The 23,222-nt window shown below is 34.3% G+C and overlaps 3 protein-coding genes across 3 annotated transcripts; 2 read left to right on the top strand and 1 right to left on the bottom strand.

The window, feature by feature from the left end:
- Positions 1 to 1,549: 1,549 nt before the first annotated feature.
- On the top strand, positions 1,550 to 5,248 carry LOC139775821 (glutathione synthetase). The gene is made up of 12 exons (XM_071712112.1): positions 1,550 to 1,764; positions 2,010 to 2,193; positions 2,282 to 2,357; positions 2,463 to 2,593; positions 2,691 to 2,736; positions 2,877 to 2,950; positions 3,031 to 3,198; positions 3,381 to 3,534; positions 3,759 to 3,866; positions 3,981 to 4,270; positions 4,372 to 4,544; positions 4,613 to 5,248. Exons 1-11 carry the CDS (start codon positions 1,665 to 1,667, stop codon positions 4,499 to 4,501), a joined length of 1,461 nt encoding a protein of 486 aa, XP_071568213.1. The 5' UTR covers positions 1,550 to 1,664; the 3' UTR covers positions 4,502 to 4,544; positions 4,613 to 5,248.
- Positions 4,918 to 19,741, bottom strand: Yl (Putative vitellogenin receptor yl). Its single transcript, XM_071712110.1, has 32 exons — positions 19,591 to 19,741; positions 18,182 to 18,251; positions 17,811 to 17,992; positions 17,078 to 17,215; positions 16,841 to 16,949; positions 15,667 to 15,807; positions 15,375 to 15,494; positions 15,171 to 15,296; positions 14,858 to 15,082; positions 14,264 to 14,429; positions 13,635 to 13,836; positions 13,351 to 13,542; positions 13,141 to 13,261; positions 12,863 to 13,015; positions 12,488 to 12,764; positions 12,166 to 12,380; positions 11,836 to 11,988; positions 11,619 to 11,755; positions 11,134 to 11,261; positions 10,632 to 10,828; positions 10,279 to 10,460; positions 9,781 to 10,049; positions 9,277 to 9,575; positions 8,711 to 8,950; positions 8,490 to 8,642; positions 8,179 to 8,324; positions 7,883 to 7,977; positions 7,513 to 7,744; positions 7,222 to 7,399; positions 6,819 to 7,104; positions 6,575 to 6,710; positions 4,918 to 6,369 (listed from the first exon to the last, which is right to left on the bottom strand). The coding sequence occupies exons 2-32, from the start codon at positions 18,246 to 18,248 to the stop codon at positions 6,268 to 6,270; spliced, it is 5,367 nt and encodes a 1,788-aa protein (XP_071568211.1). The 5' UTR covers positions 18,249 to 18,251; positions 19,591 to 19,741; the 3' UTR covers positions 4,918 to 6,267.
- A 797-nt stretch (positions 19,742 to 20,538) lies between these two features.
- Positions 20,539 to 22,879, top strand: LOC139775837 (uncharacterized). The gene is made up of 3 exons (XM_071712139.1): positions 20,539 to 20,758; positions 21,489 to 22,110; positions 22,537 to 22,879. The coding sequence occupies exons 1-3, from the start codon at positions 20,698 to 20,700 to the stop codon at positions 22,700 to 22,702; spliced, it is 849 nt and encodes a 282-aa protein (XP_071568240.1). The 5' UTR covers positions 20,539 to 20,697; the 3' UTR covers positions 22,703 to 22,879.
- Positions 22,880 to 23,222: the final 343 nt, after the last annotated feature.

Below are 23,222 nucleotides of genomic sequence, written 5' to 3'. Positions count from 1 at the left end.
AAGCAGCGTCCAGATGTATAATCGATATTTTAAAGAATAATCATTGAGTGCATTAAATTTTATATTTATTTTTTAAAACAAATATGTAAATAAAGAACAGTACTAGTACAGAAAATGTTTATAATTCTATATTTTAATTATTCGTCCGCGTTCGCAATGTGCGAATAATCCTACGATCATACGAAGCTCGTTTGACGAATCTATGACCATCGAATAATTCAATGCATTTTCCATACATTTATTGTACAAACAAATTAATTAACTAAGACGTGCGAAGTAATTAACAGTGATCGCAACTATTCTCTGTATTATCATTCTTTAATTAGATATCTGTTTGTAAGAATCCAAGGATATATTTTGTCAATCGTAGTAAATCCAAAAGTATAAATCCATGCATTGGTTTTGTAGAGGCAAATCAGTTTTAAGGTGGCCAAGCCCGCTATCCAGTAATAAATAATACAGAAATAACAATTACTCACCCACGGTTGCTCCGCCGTCGCCCGATGCCTCCCAGGCCTCCTCCTCCTCTCTTGCCCCGCTCCACTCCTCTGCCGATCCAGCCGATCCTCCATATGGCACTTGCACACAAACACTTGCACAACATACTCGCGGAAAGCTACAATTACGCGGCACCGCGAGCGGCCGCTCCCGAATTTATTGCACCGCGAGGGAAAGGAGAATCGGCGAAAAAATTATACGACCGCGCAAAGCCACGGACTCGCTCGACCCGCAACGTTCCGTTAACGACAAGGGATTCGGAAACGCCGGCTAACTTCACTCCGATATGCGACGCGAGTCAAGTTAACGATCGAGAAGAATTAAGCGTTAACGGACAAAGTGCGCGATCGATATTCGGCACTGTCTAAACTGTCTTCGCACGACGTATTTCGAGCGCGAAGCAATTTATATTTGTTATTAATGAACGATCGATACGTATCACGCAGCTCTCTGCTACGCGAGTACCCTCGATCCAACGACGAGCGTATTACTTCGCGCTTTCAGACCGGAAATGACGGTCGCGGCGTTTTACATTCGAGCCGGCGGGAAACAGATCTGATCGCGCGAAGTTGAAACATTGACTCGAATAAATCCAATAGAAAGTTTTCTTTTATAACATATGTTTTTCATAAAATATCACGAACTCTTTTAATATTTTAACCAAACAATATTGTTTTATAGAAAAAAAAAAAATTGTAAAAGAAACGTGGCATTTTTGGCGGTTTTTCATATAGAATTATATATATAATATATGAATGATGTTGCAATCAATATATTAATCGAAATATGTAATTAGCTGTGATTGTTCCCTGCCGCAGCTGCAATTACTGCTTGTTAATTAATTAGAAATTAATTAGAGGCGCGAAAGAGACCCCGATTGACTCATATCTTTTGACGTTATTTCGTGCTCTTTCAGCTTACATGGCGATCCTCGCGTGCACAAACGCGTGAAAAGATACCTTTCTTATCTATCCTTCGCTATTTTTCATTTCGATTATCAGGTCTGACGAGAGATGACGCCGTGATCGCTTTTTTGTCACCTTATCGCAGCCGAACGTGTCGAGCATTGTTGACGTCAGTTGACGTTTACAGCAGTCAAGCTAGAAACGACTAAATATCACGACGACAGCGTAGATTATTGTCCATATTCGATTTTGGATTCCGTCATGAGCACCTGTCGGTTGGAACCCTGTATCCAGCTTCCTCTTTCGGAGGAGGAGCTGAAAGAAAGCGTGGATAAAGCGAAGGATTGGGCGCTTATGCACGGTAACTACATGTATATATTTTTACTGATAAGAAAATTTAGGTGTACGATATGATTATATTTATACGACACTTGCTCGCGATGTGTATTGTTCCTGATAAGAAATTGCTGAATCATGTTCTAATAGGCAGGCACGAGTTATCGTGCTATTTAATTCAAGGCAATGATGCAAATGTAAAATTATTTCTATAATTCAGATGATGCACTTATACAGATTTACGTGACGAGATCTTATGTTGTTACTTAGGGATATCTATGCGGTCCAGGAAGAATTTCAACAAAGACCAAGTACAAGTACTACCTCTCACGCTGTTACCGTCGAGTTTTCCCAGGAAGGCCTTTTTAGCTGTAAAAGATGTACAAACTTTATTAAACGAGCTTATCCATAAGGTTGCTCACGATAAGGAATTTCTTACAAGCAGCTTAAGAAGGTATTGTTACTAGAACTACAGTCAATAATGGAACTTTCCTTACAATATAAATTATGAAATATAATAAAAATTATATTATTTGATTCAGCACAATCCAAGCTGATCCGTTTACAGCAAAGCTATTTCACATATATGAGACAGTACACGAAAAAGGTTTCAGCCAGGTATGTAATATTAAATATTAATATCTAGATGTGAAAAAATCTGACGCAATCAACCATTACGCAAAACTATAAAACAAATCTTACTCTTTTCCATTATATTTATAGAGTATAAGTCTTGGACTATTGAGATCAGATTATTTGTTACATAATGAAGGCTCTAAGATAAAGCAAGTTGAAATAAACACAATAGCGACTAGCTTTGCAGCCTTGGCTACTGTTACGTCTGAATATCATAAGTAAGTTCAATGTGAATATCTTTATTATAAGAAAATTTTACCGTTTTAAAAAGTCTCTTATTTATGTCTTTTTAATAAAAATGTATTTATTTTATAGGTACATATTAGGAGAATTAGGATATAGGAAGAAAGCATGCGAGCAAGTAATTTAATTTTTCATTATAACTTAAAAAAAAACTGTTTATAAATGTCTGTTTTCACTGTAATGCTAAACTTACATTCTTGCAATATTTTGAAGACATTTTACAGTTTATTATTGATATTAATTATTGTTATTTGTAAGATTCCAGAAAATAATGCTCTTATTGGATTTTGTAAAGGATTAGTACTTGCATGGGAATTGTACAATAATCCAGAGTAAGTTGAGCGGTACAATAGATTTTACTCCAGATTTTATATTTTATATAAATAAGACTAATAAACAAATATGTTTTTAGGGCTATCATATTGTTCATTGTTGAAGATGTAACTCATAATATAAGCGATCAAAGACTTCATGAATTCCAAGTTCGTCAATTATGCCCTAAAATCAAGATTGTTAGAAGAAGCTTAACAAGCTTAGCATCGGAAGGAATAAAACTGGGACCAAATAAAGAATTAATTGTGTGAGTTGCAATCTTAATTACAATTCATACTATAAATTATATCAAAATTTATACAAAATATTTTAAAAGAAAAAACTTTCTTTTCAAGTCTTTGTAAATAATATAGAAATAAATACTGAATAAAGAATACGAATTTGAAATGTCGAATCATTGAAATATCTGAATTATTTCAATTGTTTTAGTTCAAATATGGTAGTGGCCGTAGTTTACTATCGTTCAGGTTACGAGCTTGAAGCTTATCCTACAGAAAAGGAGTGGGACATTAGATTATTAATAGAGTGTTCACGTGCAATAAAATGCCCATCAGTACAGTATCATTTAGCAGGTACTAAAAAAGTACGTAAATTATTTTAATCTTTGTTTGTATAAATAAGAGTAACAAATCAAATCTTATTACTTATATGAAAATTGTATGAATATTATACTGGAATAATTAATAGGAAACGAAAAGATTTAATTTTTATCATACTTGTTACAACTGAAATAAATTCTATTACACATGTTCATTGTTAATTAAAATTTGACAAATATTTTAATTTTGAAAATTATTATGTTTTTAGGTACAACAATCTTTAGCTCAGCCTGATATATTGACCAAGTTTCTAAAAAATTATGCATATGTTACTAGAGTGCAAGAAATATTTACTGGTCTATATACGTTAGATTTTGTAAGTGATCTATTCATCATTTTATCAGAATGCTTAATTAATTAACAATTATAGATCGGTTAAACTTTCAATATTTTGCAATCTAAGTAATGTATCTATTAATTTTAATAACAGAATGATGATGGAGAAAAAGCAGTACAAATGGGTATAAATGAACCAAACAAGTTTGTTCTTAAACCACAAAGAGAGGGAGGAGGGAATAACGTATATAATGAGAATATAAGGTCGTGGTTAAATTCGATGAAGGAATCGCAAGAGAGAACAGGATGGATTCTCATGGATCGCATTTGTCCTCCATTACAGAAAAATTATTTGATACGCGCTGCTGAGGAATCACCATTAGAAGATAATATTGACTTATCGGATGTTATAACAGAACTCGGCATATATGGAGTGATAATAGGGTAAGCACAAATCGGATGACTTGCGTTTTAATAATCACATTATTTGCTAATAAATATACAGATGACATTAATAGCATTCGTATAATATTCTATTGTCGTAGGGATAGCAACAATAAGATAGTGCTAAATGAACAAGTTGGACATGTTCTAAGAACCAAATCATCGAGCGAAGATGAAGGCGGGATAGTGAAAGGCGTTGGCGCGCTTGATAGTCCCTATTTAATTAGCTGAAATGAGATAAGTCTCTAGGAGAATAATTGCAATTGAATAAATGGTAATCTCTCTGTGAATATATACTGTATCAACTGTCTTCTCATTATAATTATTCTTACGATATTACAGGTATAGATGAATATCGGATGTGAATTACTGGGAATTAAACGGGTTTTTGGTACATCAACCTTTCATTTTTTTTGTGTATCTATGATGATGTTGCATCTACGTTTTCTAAATAATTTTCAAATGTTGGATTTTTATCATAATTGAATTAAAATTAAAGCATTGTAACAATATCTTAATACAATTTTCATAAAATAACATTAAGCAACGGAATGCAAAACCATACAAAGAATGTTTAATACTTACATTATATATATATATATATATATATAATGAAATTATTTATATATAATTGTTAAAACTAACTATTAACAATATAAAAATTTTATTCTGTATTATATTTTACAGTGTATTATATTAAATATTTTACAAAATTGTAAAAAATATTATATTTTTATGGCGTATTACGATAGATAATACGCTAGATAATTCAACAGATAATTCATGTATGAGAATATACATGTATGAGAATATAATGTTGATATAAATGTTGATGTTGATATAAATGAATGTATGTACAAATTTTTTATAGCCTATAGTCTTGGATAAAAATTACATCATGCTTGAGCATGTTGCAAATTTGAAATGGAACATGCAAAAACAATTGAGAATAAATATATTTTATATAACAACACTTTATATAGCCATATTTTACTTTTCATCATTTACCCATGAGGAGAATTTTAACGACTTCGATTCTAGCATTGTCCGTTTGAAAGCGGTTTCCAACATCGAAAATTCTAGTAATTCGGACAATTCGTATCTACTGTTTGAGCTCGTGACCGGCCGAACAGAACAGACCAACAAGGGGAACACTTTTAGATTGTAATCCAATAAAGATGTAGCAGATATCAAGCTCTCTCAGCATCTTGATTACGAGAGTAACATGCAATACTCATTAATAGTGAGAGTACAAAACAAGTATCAGTTAGCTGCTGAAACGGTGGTCGATATCGAAGTTCTAGACGTAAATGACAACATTCCGGTCTTCCGTGATCCGTGATATCAAAAGAGGAAGCGTGTTAGAGAACGAACCCCGAGGAGTTTCTGTGATGCAAGTGCGAGCCATTGACATTGGTGGAACGTCCGCTAATAATCAGGTTAGCTACGAGTTGGAGAACTTCACGGACCTCTTTGCCATCGACCCGCAAACTGGTAATATCACCACGTTAGTGACATTCGATAGAGAAGTCGAAGATATCTACAATGTGAAAATAATAGCAACGGATAATTCTCCGAGTGCTTTGTTCAGAACCGGCGAGCACAATAAAGGACAACAGGTGTTCCAAATCGAAATCGCTGATAAGAACGACAATCCGCCTCGCTTCACCCGGCAGTGACGGGATGCGTAGGCTAAGAAATATTCACGTTTGATGTAGATAATGTAGAACATGGCTATACATAACGTAACCCATTTGGTATACTTAACGCATAGCGATTATGATTAAGTATACCCAAATGTCTGATTGTGAATTACGTACATAATATCTATATATACATTGCATTTATAGGCACATTCACCAACAGCGTCTTGCTATTTATAATACTAAACATTAAGAAATGTTTAGTCATGTAAAACATCTTGTTAACTAACTAATAACTTTTTCATTTTTACACATTAACTCTTGAGATATTTCCTCGACTGTAGTTGAATTATTTTAATTTGCGAAACATAGCAACGCGCTTTCTGTGTCTGTCTCTTCGACATCCTTTTCCTCCGAGTATTCATCTGATCTCTGTGTGCTATATTCCATTGCAGTCTACAAAAGGATGTTGAATATTTAAATCTGTAATAACTTATTGCATCTGAATAGCGCTCTTAATTAATAGCTGCTTCGTGCATAATCTTAATACTCCACGTGGTTACACAGAAAAAATAATACGTATTGTGATTAGATAAATGTAGCTGTATACGACATAGTCGTAAGACAATGTCGCGCGTCCAAGTGTAAAATTACTACTTACCTTCAAAAATTTATCATCGATAGGGTTAACATATTCGTGCTGTCCAGGAGCTAAATCTGTGGCTATCGAGTTGAGTGTTACTTCAACCTCGTCGCTTCGATCATACGAGGGATTTTGGAAGCGAATGCTGCTGCAGCTATTACACAACATTGTACGATATTTTTATATGCGAGTAATAATTGTATATTACACTTAAAGATCGATTTCTAGTTAAATTTAACACTAAAATAAATTTGGGACGTACCTTAAATCGCTTGCTGATTTAGATTTTAATCTGTTTTTTTGATAGTAGTAGTAAACACATAACGCCAGAACACCAACTAACAATACGATTATTGTTATGCTATAAACGCCACTTATATTCCGTGTATTCCTTGACGAGCTGCTGCTTCTAGGAGCATGTTTCACCTCATTCATTGTCGAGCAAGTGCTATTGGACTGTATCGGTTGACCATCTGAACAAATGCATGTTGCGTTGTCCTTCAGAACGCACATATAGTCACAATACTTTTCGTCGCAAGGATTCTTACCTACCGAATAAATACATAATTTAATTTTACTTCGTAATTCTGTTAAGATTAATGTATATACGTGGATAGGATTTTGATTTCGAAATTATTTTTCTTAAGTATTATATTTATACCAACCGGAAGGTTGTCTGGCAATATGATGAATCACGAAATACTTGTGAATATTATTTGTGCCTAGATCTATCGTATCACACTGTTTTTTACCATACAGCTTACAACTTTGCAGTTGACCGTTCGAACCCATAAACCAGTAAAGCGACTGCTCATAAAAACCGATGCCTAACGGACGATGTATCTAAAAAAAAAAGCAAGGAATATGTTTACAAAGAGCATGCGAAATGCTTATATTTTATATAAAATGTTTTTGTTGTAAGAGAACGGATTGACATAATGAACCTATTAACATACATTTGTTACTAAGAACGTGCTATTTTGGCTTCCATCTAAATTAGATGATTCAATGGTTCTCAGGTAACTGTCCGACCAATATAATTTAGATTTTACATGATCGATTACCATCCCGGTCACGAAGCCTGTATGAGAATTAATCATTTTTATGTCCAAGCCCATCATATCTGCTCGATATATTTTGCTGGACGGCTGGACCGTATCCCAAGTGATTTGAGTCCAGAATAGCAATCTACAATATCAAAAACGATTTTAAAATCTAAAATTCTAACAATTTAGTGTCATATTGATGTCTATTAAATTGACATAAGTCCGTTAAATGAACGACTGATAAAATGAGAAAACTGCAAATAGAATAAAAAAGAATTACTTGTTAATCGGGTCAACTATAAGGGACACTGCTTTTGCCTTATTATCTTCTATCTTGACCAGCGTCGCACATATTTGTTTCTCCAAATCGCATACCTTCAATTAATTAATTAAATAAATATTCAGATCACGATATTCTTTTATTGGGTCTGTTTTCTGTTACTGAACTGGCTGCACTAGTTCAGAGTTTATCTTTTTCCTTCCAATGTGGAGTAAAAAAGATAAACTCTGAACTAGTGCAGCCAGTTCAGTAACAGAAAACAGACCCATTGACTTCATGTTGAAAAGAAGTTATACCTTAATCGTATTCGGCCGGCCGTTATCAATGACGTAGACGTTACCAGTAATCCAATCGACTGCGAGTGCCTGCGGATGCTCAACAATCCTAAATGTGCTTATTTCCTTCGTTGCAACGTTGATTTTTTTAATAGTACCGAACTCATCTGCAATCATTTTTTTCCTCAATATTTAATCAGATAATGCAAAATTCTTTTGAAAGACGCTTCCAATCTGTTATTGGATGAGAATTCTTTGGATCTTTATGTCCTCTAGACATATTGTGTATTAATAATTGACTCGATACATAAGATTGAAACAAAGAGACTAACCGCTACTCCAATAAACAGTGTCGTGGACCGCGTTCACGTCGAGACCGCTTACACTCGAGTCCGTTAATGAATCAATTATCTCAACAAAGTGTAAATTAGACGAGATCCTCCTAATATCGTTCTCACTGGCGGTAATGAATTCCATTGTCGGTCCTAAATGATTGTCAATGATGTTTATTACTTTAAATGACTTGCACAAACGTTTAATTAAGATCACTTACCGATAGCTTTGCAAGAAACTTTGTCGTAACGGGGAATATATCCGTCGTAGCACGAGCACTCGTAAGAACCCACAGTGTTCCGACAAATTTGCGCGCAAACGTCCTGTTCGCATTCGTTTATGTCCTCGCAAGAAATCATATCGGTAGCCAAGCGATATCCATCCCGACAGCCGCAAGCTGCGCCTGATGGTGTCTTGTAACATACACCTTTACAATAATTGTCCCTCGTACAGGCGCTCTCTACACATAAAAATACAACGCATCTGTGAATAGCGTATATTAATATAGCGTTATATACTAATACACAAGATATAATTTTCTTAGATATATAATTTTCTGTCTCTTTTAATTCGTCAATATGTGGTGGTTTAAAATTGTATAATATAATAGTATAATATACGTATATAATATAAGTTTATTTCATAAACTTATCGTAAAGAAAAGATGATTTCTCCACGAATTTTTCAAAGGCAAAAACACTCCAAATACTTTGTTAAATTTCTCATCAAAATGATATTTTTGGCAGGGACAGTTTTAATAGCGCAGGAAAGATTAACTACACGTACGGCATCTTCCCTTTTCATCGCTACCGTCTGGACAATCTCGAATACCGTTGCATACTTTGCTGTATGGCAGACAAGTGCCGGCAGAACACATGAATTCGTCACATTTGCCAGATTCGGTGATCATCTTTTTATTGCCGTCGCAATTCTTCTCATCTGAATTGTCGCCGCAATCGTCGTCCTTGTCGCATACCCAAAGCTCCCGAATGCACTTCTTATTGTCGCAGGCAAAATATCCCTCGAAACAAAGATTGCAATCGTGCTCGTCATCGTGTCCCGGACACTCATCTACGCCGTTGCATCTGTAAAAAAAAATCAATGTACACAGCACATTTTTAGGATTGAGATTGTAGTTTTCTTCCAGGAAATCGCTGTGACTATTTGCCTGCGCAGCAAAGTCCGCAATTTAAAAAAAATCTTCACGAAAAGAGTTAAAATAACGTTCCAAAATGTTCGTACATATATTGTTCACCGATCCACGCTTATATTTTAAAACGATCGACTCACCTTACTTTTTTCGGGAGACATAAATTAGTGTTCAAACAGTGATATTCATTCGCGGTGCAATTAACCATATGATTTAGTTCACTTGAGCAATGTCTCTCGTCGCTGCCATCGTGACAATCGTCGATACCGTCGCACTTCAGCGAAAGAGATATGCAATTATCATTGGCGCATTGGAAATACCCATCTTGACATCGGTTCGTTGATATTGAACTGATATTGACGATTGTGGCTTTACAGTGTGCTTCATCCAATGCGTCCATGCAATCGGACTTGAATACAAACACGATTATATAAAATGATATTAATATATGTTGCAAATGAAGAAATCAATCAAAAAGCTTATATATTTTGGTCAGAAAAATGGTCGTTTCTACCCATTTTGTTCTGCAACTACCTTGCAAGACAACATGTTATTAACGTTCGGTTTCTTTTCTTTACAGAACGAAGTAAATACAGCAGGTGCATTAATCGTAAAGTATTAACATAATTGTTATCTACCTGGCCGTCGCATACGAAACTGTTCGGAATGCAATTACCCTCGTTGCACATGAATCTGTCTGGAGCGCATGTGCGCGATTTGCAATAATTAAGTTGCTCATCGCTATAATCGCCACAATCGAAAACGCCATTGCATGCTTTGAAATCCAGTATACAAGTTCCATCGCGACATTGAAATTCATCTAAAAGAAACATACGTTAAGCGAATAAACGACTGTATGAGTTTGATCAAAGTGCATTCACAGAGAAAGATCACGAGTCTGTTCAGATATTCGTTCAATGTTCGCATTCAGATGCGATTAATAGATAAGATAGAACAAGAATGCATGTAACGTGTTTGTCACCGTAATTACTTTTTCTGCACTTCGGTTTTTCGCAGTTCTTCTCGTCCGACTGATCGGCGCAATCAAAATGCGAGTTACAACGACCTTTCGAACTGATGCACTCGCCGTTTTTACACATGAACTGATCTTCCTTGCAACGTTTCCCCTTTTCCTTGCAATCTATCGTCTCGTCTTCACCGTTCGGGCAATGCACGATACCGTCGCACCTAAGTTGCAAGATTCCAAAGATATTCATAATATTCACGTCATATACGGAATCCATAAGAAACAGAATAATATATATTTCTCAAGTTTGTAGAAAAAAAAATATTAAGTACAAAGATGCGGAAATTCAAGACAAGTTAGCCAATATTGATAAACTCGTATAAAGAATAACATATTAAAATGTGTCATATAACTGAACATTATAATTGTCAAACTATCGACAATCTCTAGATAATGAACCTATTATCTTTTATTTTGGATTATTATTTTATTATGGATTATGCATAAAAATACTAATTAAACATACAATTGCTCCTTTTTTATGCACACGTTGTGCTCGCTGCATTTATATTCGTTCTTAGGACATTCATGATGCAAAATGCACGTACGATTGTCATTTAATGACAGCTCCATTCCGGGAGGACAAGCACAAATCTGGAAGTTTAATCATCACGTAAAAATGATTACCTTAAATTTCTTCGACAAATAATATAGTATCGTGGATAAGATGACATTGAAGTAGCAACGTTTTAAATGCATAGGCAAGGAGAGGCTATTTGAGTTAGTTAAAGAAAAATTGGATGAAAAATCTTCAAGACAGGAAGGGGCTTTTCAAGGGTAGGGAGACTTTTTGAGACATGGAGCTTTTTAGCTTTTTGTCTCGAAAATTTTCTATCCGATTTTGTCTTTAACCGACTCGAATAGCCTCTTCTTACCCTATGAGATGCTCGCATTAATCGAATAATTAGCACATGAATGTATCGCCCTCATACATGGACTTTGCATACTTACAAATGAAGTAATGGAGGAAGGCAAACACACGTGTGAGCAATTTCCATTATTTTTCTGACAATCGTGCTCCTGTTTAGCATCTTTGCGCAAAGTTGCCACAAGTGGCGTTGCTCGAAGAGTAAGGTCATCGGGTATATCTAAAAAGATATCATTTTATTGACTATCCATCCTATGTGTATACATTCTACGTTATTGAACAAGCATTAAACAAACTCACGGAACGCAACAGCCTTATGGTTCGAAGCTGCTTTAAAACTTGTCCAGTATAATGCCCCCGATTTCAATCCGTTCACTTCAGTCCAAAAGATATTGTCACCGGCGACAGTAAGACTTCTAAGCATCTTTAATCCAGTACGAAAAACATGCGTGTCTAAAAATTTGATGCTTGATATTATCACAATATTCGTATTTTTAGAAATAAAATATTGCAAATATACATATAATGATATATATCATAAAATTTAATTTATTAATTCAATAATATATATTTCAAAGTCTATCTATGAAACAAGATCTAAAAAATAAAAATAAAAACTAGAATACAAACCGTTATTCGAGTAAGATAAGATGGAACCAGCTTTCGAATCACTCAGAAAGAGTGTTCTACTGTCTCTATCGTAGTACATTGGTATGTTTGGACCTTCCAAGTTCTGCCTAACTAACTTTCTTTCACCAAGTCCGTCCATTCTCATTTCATATATACAATACTCGTTATTATATCTATGCCAATTTCTTAATTTTTGGAACAGTACGAACATCTTGCTACAATATATAATATGCAATATTATATATTATATATAACTGCTTTATTAACAAACACTGATCACCATCTCGTAAATGATAAGTATATAATCAATTTAACGCCGTACCTTTCTTCGGGCGCCAATGCAATAGATAAAGGAGTATCTTGAAAATAATGAATGACCGTCATTGCCAAGGTTTTCATATTGTATACCTCGATAGATTTGTTTCGTTTGTTTGACATATACAAGTTATTGCCAATGTAATCAAATGCTATCCCTCCATATGGAAATTCCGAATGAAACCTCGTAATGTTTTCAAAAGTATTGCTGACTGGATCATAGCGCATGACGTCTGATACCAATCTGAACTTGAACCATGTCTCTATAGATATAAGTACCTGGCCTAAATAAGTTTTAATTGTTAAAAAAAAGTTAACACCAAAAATCGATTGTTAGATCGCTGCCTGTAACATTTTTGGTAAAATAGCAATTCTGATATACCAGAGAGCGGATCCAATAATATGTCCTGTACGTGAGTATAATTGTAATGTGAATTTGATCTATTTGTCATTTTCGGCTTTCCCAACCATTCATGATAGTAATTTATAAATGCTTTGTCTGTAACGATCAACAAATGGTGCTTCTTCTTGCTATCTGAAATTATACTTTTATGCTTACTTAAAAATAATTAGAATTCGTTAACATTAACAATCTCAATTTTTCTAACGCGATATATGCGTTAATGTGTTTGGTGTTTTTCCTTGTTTTGCCAAATTTACCTCGACAAGTATGATTATCGGCATTTAATTCCTTATCCAAAGTACAAGCGCACGTGTATCCTTTATCCTGATTCAGCATGCACAATTGAGAACACGGGTTGGACTTACATGGATTATCAATCTGAAATTCGATTAAATGATAATGACAGACCTTTTGCGACGTATTTTTTGTAATGGGGAAAGTATATAATCTCATAGTACGATGCGTACTTTGGGCTTTATCGCTGAGGAATCGATATGTATGCCATAAGGTTTATTTTGCGTTCGATGTAAGATACGCCAATTCTTTCCAGAAAATTTATTGCAAGACTGTATCGTATTAGATCCCCAGTCGCTCCAATATAATGTATTTTCGAAGACCCCCAAGGCGTATGGCTCTTGAATTATATCATGTTGTACGATCTGCGAATAATTGAATTATAAATTCACAATTCAAAATCTCAATTTTATCTTAAAATATTTAATTATAATAAGAGAAAAGAGCAAGCACTTACTCTTCGATCAGTGCCATCTAAGCGTATTGATTCGACTCTATTTAACTTGGAATCCACCCAATATAATCGATCATTTGGATAGTCAATAGTCAGGCTTTTCGGCCAGCTTAATTTTTCAGAGACAAATGTACGAATGTTTTTGCCGTCCATTCCCGCCACTGCTATACGTGCATTGGAATCGCCATCGCTCCAATACATTTTTCTATAAATGTAATACACGCTCAGTATATTTCTATATTATTTACCTTATTATACGTCTATGTTCTAAAATAAAATTTAGAAAGCTAATTTAATGATTAATCGAGGCTACGAATAAAAATTATTTTATTTGTATTTTATAAAATAATGTTATATTGTTAATTAAATTTTACTTGTAAAACACAAATTTATAGAATTCTTAGAATAGATTAGATTAGATACGGTAGAATAGATTTAAAAGAAAATATTGCTACAAATATCACTAATATTAAGAACTAATAGTAGTCCTCGGTAAGCTCATGAGCAATAAATCAACTAGTAAAATTTAAGAATTTCTTTCTCTCTCTATCTCTTTTCTTAATGTTTTCTTATAAAATCGTTTACTTATTACGACAGAATTTGAGCATAACTTTTAACAAGGTGACACTTACCCACGGGTTGGTAATAAAGTGATTCCGGTTGGTTTATCAAGTCCATTGACTAATACAGTGCAGTTCGTGTCGTTAGTGCAAACTCCAATACGATTGTAACCCTCATCCGTAAAATATATATTCTCCGTGATCCAATCTACGGCTATTCCCGATATCATCGACAAGCCTTTATATAAAAAAGATATAGAAAATTTAGAAGATATAATGGAAAATTATATATTATACGATTTTTATTTTAAAATATGATATTTTAAAAAACTTGTTCTACAAAAAATAGACGCATAATTTTATATATTAATTTAACTATAATTATTAGAATTATTGCAGCAATATAATTAATATTGTCACAAATTATAAAAAATATAATAATCAATAATTATTATAATTATTATAATTTTCATTATACATATATTGACAATTATAATTTTTATTATGTTATAATTTTTATTATGTTATTTTATTTCATATTGCAAAATTAAGCAAATAGCACGTGTTAGAAAGTTATTTCTGCTTATCGCTTTGCAAAGGCTCTCTCTCTCTCTCTCTCTCTCTAATTATATCTTACATATTAAATGTCATTAATACGATGCCTACCTGTTGTAACGATGACTTCGCGACGACTCGCCTGAAAAAGTATTCGAATTTCTCTTACAATGGTTTCGCTGTTTCCTTCCATATCAGACCAATATGTGACATCGTCGTTTGTAGTAACTGCGACCGCACGATTTAAGTTTGTCGCTACTGTAAAGATAATTTTCGAGTCGACATACATCCCCTTGACCGAGGTGCTTGTGGAGAACGTCAGCGTAGCCTCACCAGCTGAATTTCAAAGAAAAGAATCGCGTTTTTATAAAATCTAATATAAAATGAATACGCGCCGTCACACGTTACTCGCGAATTAATTTACCACGCGCTTTGCAAGTTTTCTTGTCGTTAATCAGGTAGTAATCCTCTTGACACTGGCATTTATACGATCCTGGAGAATTTATGCATTCTTGATCGCATATGCCATAAATTTGACACTCGTCGATGTCTACAAAACAGAAAAATTATTAGACGAACGAGACATAAATTTTCACGCCATTATCACTTTTGTCTATCACAGATTTACCTTTGCAAGTGCGATTATTATTTTGTAATTTATAACCCGGTTTACAGGTACACACACTTCCTTTAGGAGTTTGCTGGCATTTGTGGTTGCATTTTGCTGATGTGCAATTAGATGATGTACCTGAAAGAAAATTGAATAATGTAATATTATAACAAGTAATATTATATATTATCACGCCAAGATTATAAAGACTTAATTGTAATTAAAAACGAAGGCAATAATAATTAAAATGCGTTGTGATAAAGATGGTGCAGTAATTAAAACATGTTAAAATAAAACGTAGCATACTCACAACCAGCACCTTCATCCGATCCATCGCCACAGTCGTCCTTTTTATTGCATACTGCGTTAAGAGCTATGCATCGTTGATTTCCACACAAGTATTGGGACTTCTCAGTTTTACAGTCGCTCGCGGATGATGTTTTATTTGCGCCTGAAAAAACCACAAAAGAACATGTAAAACAAAATTATTTTTATATAATAATTATATAATTTCCTTATCACCTTAATTAATCTTGACATAATTTACAGAATGAAGTCACCCTCTTGAGTAACCTTCAAAAGGTTTTAGTCACTCGTTATTAAAAATTGTTATTTAAGTTTATTAAAAAGTTATTAACAAAAAAAGTTTCATAAATAGAATGTAATTATTACATGGGTTTGCAATTTCGACGCAAAAACCAGATCCATCCCATATCGCCCGATGCTTGCAAAATGTACTTATTATTTACGATTTGCGTGGAAAGTTAAAACATGTGGAACCGTACAATGATAGGCCTCATTTCGCACTGCAAGCACTGGACGGTATAAGGTAAATCTCTTTTTTCGTGGAAATTGCAAAACCATGTGAAAATTACATTCTATTTACGAAACTTCTTTTGTTAATAACTTTGGGATGGACTTTGCTTCGCATAGAAAGTTGGAAATCTAAGTGGAATTGTGATATAATAATTGATAGATATATATGGGACGACAATTTTATTCAACATTTAATTAATCTAACGGATATATCAAATTCACTATATTGAAAAATGCACTAATGCATTCATCATAACTGTACATTCTTTTAAACATAAATTCAGTAAAATAGTTTGTGAAGTGGTAATCGCGTATAAACAGAGGCATCATACATCACACAAGTGAATGGGTGGGAATGTAGAAAGAGGGAAGTATTATACGTGTACTGTTAATCATTCTTTAATATACATTTGTGTGTCGAAAAAAATTAAGTTCCATTTATAAAACTTATTTGTTAGTAACTTTATAATAAAGAATGAGTTATGGCTAAAAAACCTTCTGAAAGCTACTCTCTAATTAATGTCTATATATATCAATATAAAATATGTAATATTAATATATAATATATGTCAAAGTCATAAGAAATGGTTCCCTATTCGGTATATTTACCGAACACAATTTCTATATTGTTCTATTATTATTAATAATCTATATTTATAAAAATTTACTGCAATTCCATTCGTCGCTGCCATCGGGACAATCCTTGCTGCCGTCGCAAACCCATTCTTGAAGTACGCAATGCCGGTCGTTACACCGGAACCTGTCGGTGCAATTCAACTGGGCAACAAAACAGAATTGCGAATTTATTATTATTTTATTTCAAGAAGAATGGTGCAAGTAGACAAGTAAGTAGGAATATAAATGATACGTGAAAACACGCGGAAAATCCGCGCCGATTTACTTACGTCACGCACGCAATTGTCGTACTCATCACTTCCATCCAGGCAATCCTTCACTACATCGCAGAATTTTGCTTCTGGTATGCACTCTTTAATGTTTTTGCATTTGTATTGATTTTTTTCGCATGTAAAACGAAAAGATGGCTAAAACAAAAGATATATAGGTTCCTCGGTACTTCGTGCACCCGTATTAATTGTGTTGCGTGTCCAACGTAACGTTAAGCATAAGAAATAAGACATTATTCTTTCGATTGAACTTTATTCAGGCATTGATATAATTCAAACGAATGTTATATCATACATAGAGCTATTCCTCTTATGTAACAGGAATGTAACGGAAACTGAGTGTTTTAAGTAGGTATCTAAAGATAAAGTATATTGTTTTAAACAATTCTTTATTTTGCAATCTTTTTCAAGGGATAAAAAACTTTCTTTGAGGAAATAATCCGTCGATGAAATTAATTAAAAAATTAACTAAAAGCTAAAAGCAAAGACTTTACTATTTTTAGCATAAGGGAATAAGTATAATGATTAGACATATAATTTGCAGTTAGAGATTCTTGAGAGCGTGTACTGGAATTTAAGGTAAGAAATTGCAGCGTATGATGTGCGATTTAATTGTAAGAAATACAAGTTATTTATCTTAAAAACCTATATCTTGATCTATATCGTAGACTTATTATAATAAAAATTTTGATGCGTAACTAGCGATAAATAACATGAGCTGTATAATACTCACTTTGTGAATGACTAAATCATCAAATTCGTCGTAATAGTATGCGTCGCAGTTTTTTTCATCCGAACCATCTTTGCAGTCTTTAAAATTATCGCATCGGAATCCTAACCATACGCACTCGCCATCGTCGCACGGCCACTTGCCGGGTGAGCATTTGGGTACGATCCCATTATAATTTTTCGACGCTTATAACAGTTATAACACAATTTTTGTTACATTGTCGGGGTATTTCGAAATACAAATAAAGAAATGATATAGCTGCAGGTAGACTTATTTTGATACGTCAAAGCAAATTCGAACGAAAAACGGGCATGTCAAAAAAATTAATTTGAGAATGTGAATAAAAGTTTTGTCTTATAGAAATATTGTCTTACCTGGAATGTAACCTTGAGAAAGACATAAGAAGCAGCATGTAAACAATAGCACCACAAGACGAGACATAACCTGCAAACGAATACGTTAAAACTTAATTCCGGTAAAATGAATTAGGATTTACTATAATTATTTGTTGCTTTTCTAATTATTTTTTCATCAAATCACTTGAATACCTTGAATATGCATCAATAATAAACCTCATATTTCTAATAATTTTTCTGTTGAAGAAATCAGCCGAGATCAATCATGAGACGTGGTTGTACGATAAACAAATTTGTAATGGTGAATTTAACGTGATGTGATAAATTTAACGTGATAAATGTAATCATGATTCGAACGAGGAATTTGAATATTTCTTTTGAGAATCAAATCCAAATTTATGAACAAATCCGAATTCTGTATCTCGAGGTACAGTAATCATTCTTGAAAAAAATCGCATGTCAATATCAATAGTCATTGAATTGCATGTCATCTGGGTATTAAATAAGAAAAAGTTGCGTATTATTCAAGTGTGAAAGTGTTTTGAGAAGAAATCACATCCAACTAGAGACTTAAGCTGCATTCAAATCACTATTTATAATATTATAAAAAATCTATAACAATAATTGTAGTATTTTTATTATAAATTCTACAACAGAAATTATACAATCTAATAATCAAGGTAGATTAAATGAAAAGTTATAATATTTATCACATAATCAACATGTAATAAATCTAATAAATTGCAAACAACCATTAAAAAATTGTATTAAACATAAAAGTAAAATTGTGTTTATGTTTAATTATATTATCTGAAATATTAAATTAATGAATTTTATGAATAGTATATACTACAAGTCAATTACAAATGTAAAGAAATTTTGATCAGAAATTCTCCAAAGATTGATGATATTTACGTCTTATCTTTGACATTATATCCTGCGTATCACTCATGAAAAAATACAGCGTAAACGAAAAGCGACTAATTACGATACTTATAACGAAAATTCTACTAACTAATCACATTTGTTCAAATATCTTTAAATATATTTTCTTCAAATATATTTATAAATCTCTTGCGAAATTAAAATTGAAATTAATAAATTGTCAATCAAGAAATGTACACACACGTAAAATGATTGAAATTTAAAGTGTCATATGTTACGATGCTAAATTTTTACAAATATACTGTATATTAAATTTATATTAAAATATTTAAATGTACTACGTTATATTACATTCTTTAAATATTAAAATGCGATATTTTATTACCGGGGTGGATATATTTTAAATGTCGTACAAATGGTCCGATCAAAAATTGTCGCATTTAATTATAAATGTATAACTTTGTTAAAATAACGTGCATATTTATTTTGGGAGAGTGCGATGTGTACGCAAATTTTATAAAAAAAGAAAAAAGTGTACTCACAGTGAATGGAGGTTCCTGTATACATGTAAGGCTGAAATATAATTTTTGTATTTTAAAAGAAGAAAACACGTCTGGATGTGGTCGCGACGCCGGTTGAAGCGACTCTGATACGTTGGACCCGAATACGTTCGCACGAAGTTTCTTGTTTCCACCACACGGGAATATTATCAAAACTCGAAAGGTCGCTGCTGACAACTAGGAAAACACCTCTAGAAATCTCAAATAATAGATACTTGACGATGAGATATATATTAAAATTCTTTCAGTCATTTCTCGAAATTAATTTAATATAAAAACAATTTTACTTTTAATTTTAATATAATTTTTTAATGATTTAACGATTTACAATTTATTAAATTTATCACATGTTGATTATCATATCTAAAATGTAATAAATATTATAATTTTTCGTCCTGATCTATCTTGATTTTTTTTCCGAAATCCTCATCCTTATGGAAAAAGTTACTGTAGTTGCGAAAAAAGCACACAAAACTTTAGCAATTAACTGTGTAATATTTACTATAGTTTCGTGTACTTTTTTCAAAACTACAGTAGTCTTTCCGTAGTATTTTTCCGTAGGGGCAGCCAAACGTATGGACATTTTACAGAGATATAATAATAAAGATAGCAAAAATTTCGAGAAATATATATAAAACTGGAAATACATAACATTTTAATAAACAAAATAGGAATAATCGATTTCTATTTGACGAATCGACAAACGCGAAGAAATCTGAGATAATATTGTCTTATATGGATTAATTAATGTTGGTTTTATTTTACAATTGTCATTTGAAATGAGATGTAATAATATTCAATCGTATCGCATAGTGAGCGAAATATCAAATAGAAAAAAAATAGTAATTCATAAGATATCCTAATTAATTGTAATTATTTATCGGGTTAGTCGCGAGGGTCGCGAGCTCTCTCGATAATACGCTACTGCTTGAAGAAAACAAAAGCCGATCGAGTGCCCGGCAGTGCCATTGCCATATTGCCATACCGCTGCAGTGGAAGCTAACGGCTAACGAAATTAAGGAAGTTCTTCGTGTCCCTTGCGAACGGTGGTGTAAAACGGAAAAAGTTCCATAATTTATCTCAGGAAGTATGCCGCGTTGCTTGATAAAGTCCATGGCGCGGTATCACAAGACGGACAATTCGAGCGAAGGTATATCTTCATCTTTTGTCGATATCTTCTTTTACGATATCTTTCTGCGGACCATTAAGATTATTCAGGCCTAATGTACAACCAGACGAGCCGAGCTTCATTATCGGCTATGGAATATCCATGGCATGTGCTCGACACGTGTCTCTGTAAGAGTATCATTGGAATTACGAGTTGCCCGCGGTCGTTACTTCAACCTTGACTATTGTCACAATAATAATAAACAGGCTGCGGATATCCATGTCGGGAGTCTCTTATCTTCACGTGATCCTCCCGAGAGAGTCCTGCCGGATAAATATAGATTATCAAAAAATAAATACCGAAGATACATTTTCAGGAGCCATACGAACGCAATAGGGTTGTAGCTAAATAAATATGCGACGGAATTTTTACGTATCTCTTTTATTTCTCGTTAAACAATTATATCTTTCCATTTGTCCATTTATTCTGCTGACTGAAGAGGAAGGAAGAGAAATGTTAATTTTTCTCGTTAGATGCAAGAAGGACGTACTTCAAAACTTGGAGACTAATTACTAACTGTCGATAGGCGAAATTTTAATTTCACATGGAATGACTTTCTGTCAGGCTCTTTCCAATTACCTAATTTATTTATTACAGAATTACTTTCTGCCACTTAAAATAACAATAAATCCTTCAGAGATGCTTTAAATCTCGACTATTCCGGTAATAAATATCGTGCCTGCTTCGAGTGACGGAAAATCGATTTTTACAGAGACCGAATTCCCGTGGCTGCCGCCGTCCACGGATCTCAAGCGGAAGAGCCATGCGAAAGACGCGACGTCCAAGACGAGCAATATCTGGACCTGCTCCGGGCTGCCCATCGTAACCCGTTACAGCTTCCACAAGAGCAACGGCGCGACATTCGACGCCGAGTTAAATCAAGCTGGGCAAAACTACGGGAATACACATCACGATGCGCCGTCGATCGACGGGCACGTGAACGATAATGCAGGGAAGGTGTCGACGATATTGCTCGACGGGGTGCCGCGATTCTTCTCCAAGGCGGAGAGATCGGCGACGCAGACGTCGGAGGCGGGAAAAGTCGCTGGCGCGATAAATCCGCCGGTCGTGATCAACGGCTGCGAAACGCAGACGCTCTCGCAGGCCCTGTACTTGCTGCCGAAACAGAAGCACGAGTCGGTCAACGCTGCCGAGGGTAAGACGGCGTCCGCTCGAGAAGGCGCCCAGCACTGGAAGAGAAATAAAACGATGCACTACTGCCCGTACTGTCGCAAGAGCTTCGACCGGCCGTGGGTGCTAAAGGGTCATTTGCGTCTACATACGGGCGAGCGACCCTTTGAGTGCCCGGTTTGTCATAAATCCTTCGCCGATCGGTACGTACGACAGGCCTCCCTTAAACTTGGGACTCCGACGCAGGAACGCGCTCCCGGGTTTTAATTCCGTCGACGAGAAACTTGGATAAGAATCGATCTCTAAGGGGAAAACTTTGATCAAAAGTTAAAATAAAAAGTTGGAGTACACGAAAGTCTCGTTCTATTCGATTAGTACTGTTCGGAATGTTAATTGCTATGTATTAAGAATCGATCTCATCCTAGGTAGAGAAAGCAAAAACTTTGTTCAAAAATTAAATTAAAAAGTTGAAGTATACGAAAGATCTGTGAAGCTATCAAAGCATCTTCGGGGAAAAATGGAGAACGATTTTATTCTCGTTCTATTCGATTAGCGCTGTTCGGAATGTCAATTGCTATCAAGGGTGCATCATTGCCGCGCGATTAATTAATCTTTTGGGATTATTGCAGCTCGAATCTTCGCGCACATCAAAGGACACGCAATCATCATCAGTGGCAGTGGCGTTGCGGCGTGTGCTTTAAGGCTTTCTCGCAAAGGCGCTACCTGGAACGCCACTGTCCGGAAGCCTGTCGCAAGTATCGTATGTCTCAGAAGAAGGATATCGCTTGCCCATGAATGCCGGATGGGGAACGACGGCGAGGAGTACCAGCGGTAGTTAAAGTCGCTCTCAACGACGTATATCGCGCTTATACCAATGTAAAGTCAATGTTCTGACGCGTGCGTTATATGATCAAAGTTTATGCCGTTCTTTATTATATTTCTCAATAAAATTTCGATCTTTCGTATCGTCAACAGGTGTGCGGCAACTTTATTAACATGATTTATTGCGTAATTCAGATTTAAGAATTCGCGATATACGCTGAAGTTGTAGCTCCGTGAAGCTATACTTATTTTGATCTCTGCATGTGAGACGTTCGATGAGGCTTGAATCGTTTCTAGGATTATATCAATCTCGAGATGTATTTCATTGAATAGAATCTTAAGATTATTTGAAACTAAACTTAATATGATTTTATACTTAAATTATCTGAGTAATTATTTAACTTTATATTTAAATATGAAATCATTAGCTCAAAATACTGCCATTTTATTAATCGGACGGAATCTCAAGTTCACCCGAGATCAGACTTGTAAT

Source organism: Temnothorax nylanderi, unplaced genomic scaffold, assembly GCF_030848795.1.
Source record: "Temnothorax nylanderi isolate EJ_2023f unplaced genomic scaffold, tnyl_v1.0 TNYL_tig0106_pilon, whole genome shotgun sequence".
Classification (NCBI taxonomy): domain Eukaryota; kingdom Metazoa; phylum Arthropoda; class Insecta; order Hymenoptera; family Formicidae; genus Temnothorax; species Temnothorax nylanderi.
Note: the sequence above shows the minus strand (reverse complement) of the source record. Positions and strands in the feature narration are given on the sequence as shown.

What these genes read in the sequence shown, in the direction of transcription:
- LOC139775821 (XM_071712112.1), top strand. Translation starts at nt 1,665, where the DNA reads ATGAGCACCTGTCGGTTGGAACCCTGTATCCAGCTTCCTCTTTCGGAG. An exon ending in CTTACAAGCAGCTTAAGAAG is followed by an intron (nt 2,194 to 2,281) that starts GTATTGTTACTA and finishes TATTTGATTCAG; the next exon opens with CACAATCCAAGCTGATCCGT. An exon ending in GTCTATATACGTTAGATTTT is followed by an intron (nt 3,867 to 3,980) that starts GTAAGTGATCTA and finishes TTTTAATAACAG; the next exon opens with AATGATGATGGAGAAAAAGC.
- Yl (XM_071712110.1), bottom strand. Translation starts at nt 18,248, where the DNA reads ATGTCTCGTCTTGTGGTGCTATTGTTTACATGCTGCTTCTTATGTCTT. An exon ending in TGCATAAAAAAGGAGCAATT is followed by an intron (nt 10,829 to 11,133) that starts GTATGTTTAATT and finishes CTTGCAACTTAG; the next exon opens with GTGCGACGGTATCGTGCATT. An exon ending in TATTGCCAGACAACCTTCCG is followed by an intron (nt 7,105 to 7,221) that starts GTTGGTATAAAT and finishes TTTATTCGGTAG; the next exon opens with GTAAGAATCCTTGCGACGAA.
- LOC139775837 (XM_071712139.1), top strand. Translation starts at nt 20,698, where the DNA reads ATGCCGCGTTGCTTGATAAAGTCCATGGCGCGGTATCACAAGACGGAC. An exon ending in GACGGACAATTCGAGCGAAG is followed by an intron (nt 20,759 to 21,488) that starts GTATATCTTCAT and finishes CGATTTTTACAG; the next exon opens with AGACCGAATTCCCGTGGCTG. An exon ending in CATAAATCCTTCGCCGATCG is followed by an intron (nt 22,111 to 22,536) that starts GTACGTACGACA and finishes GGATTATTGCAG; the next exon opens with CTCGAATCTTCGCGCACATC.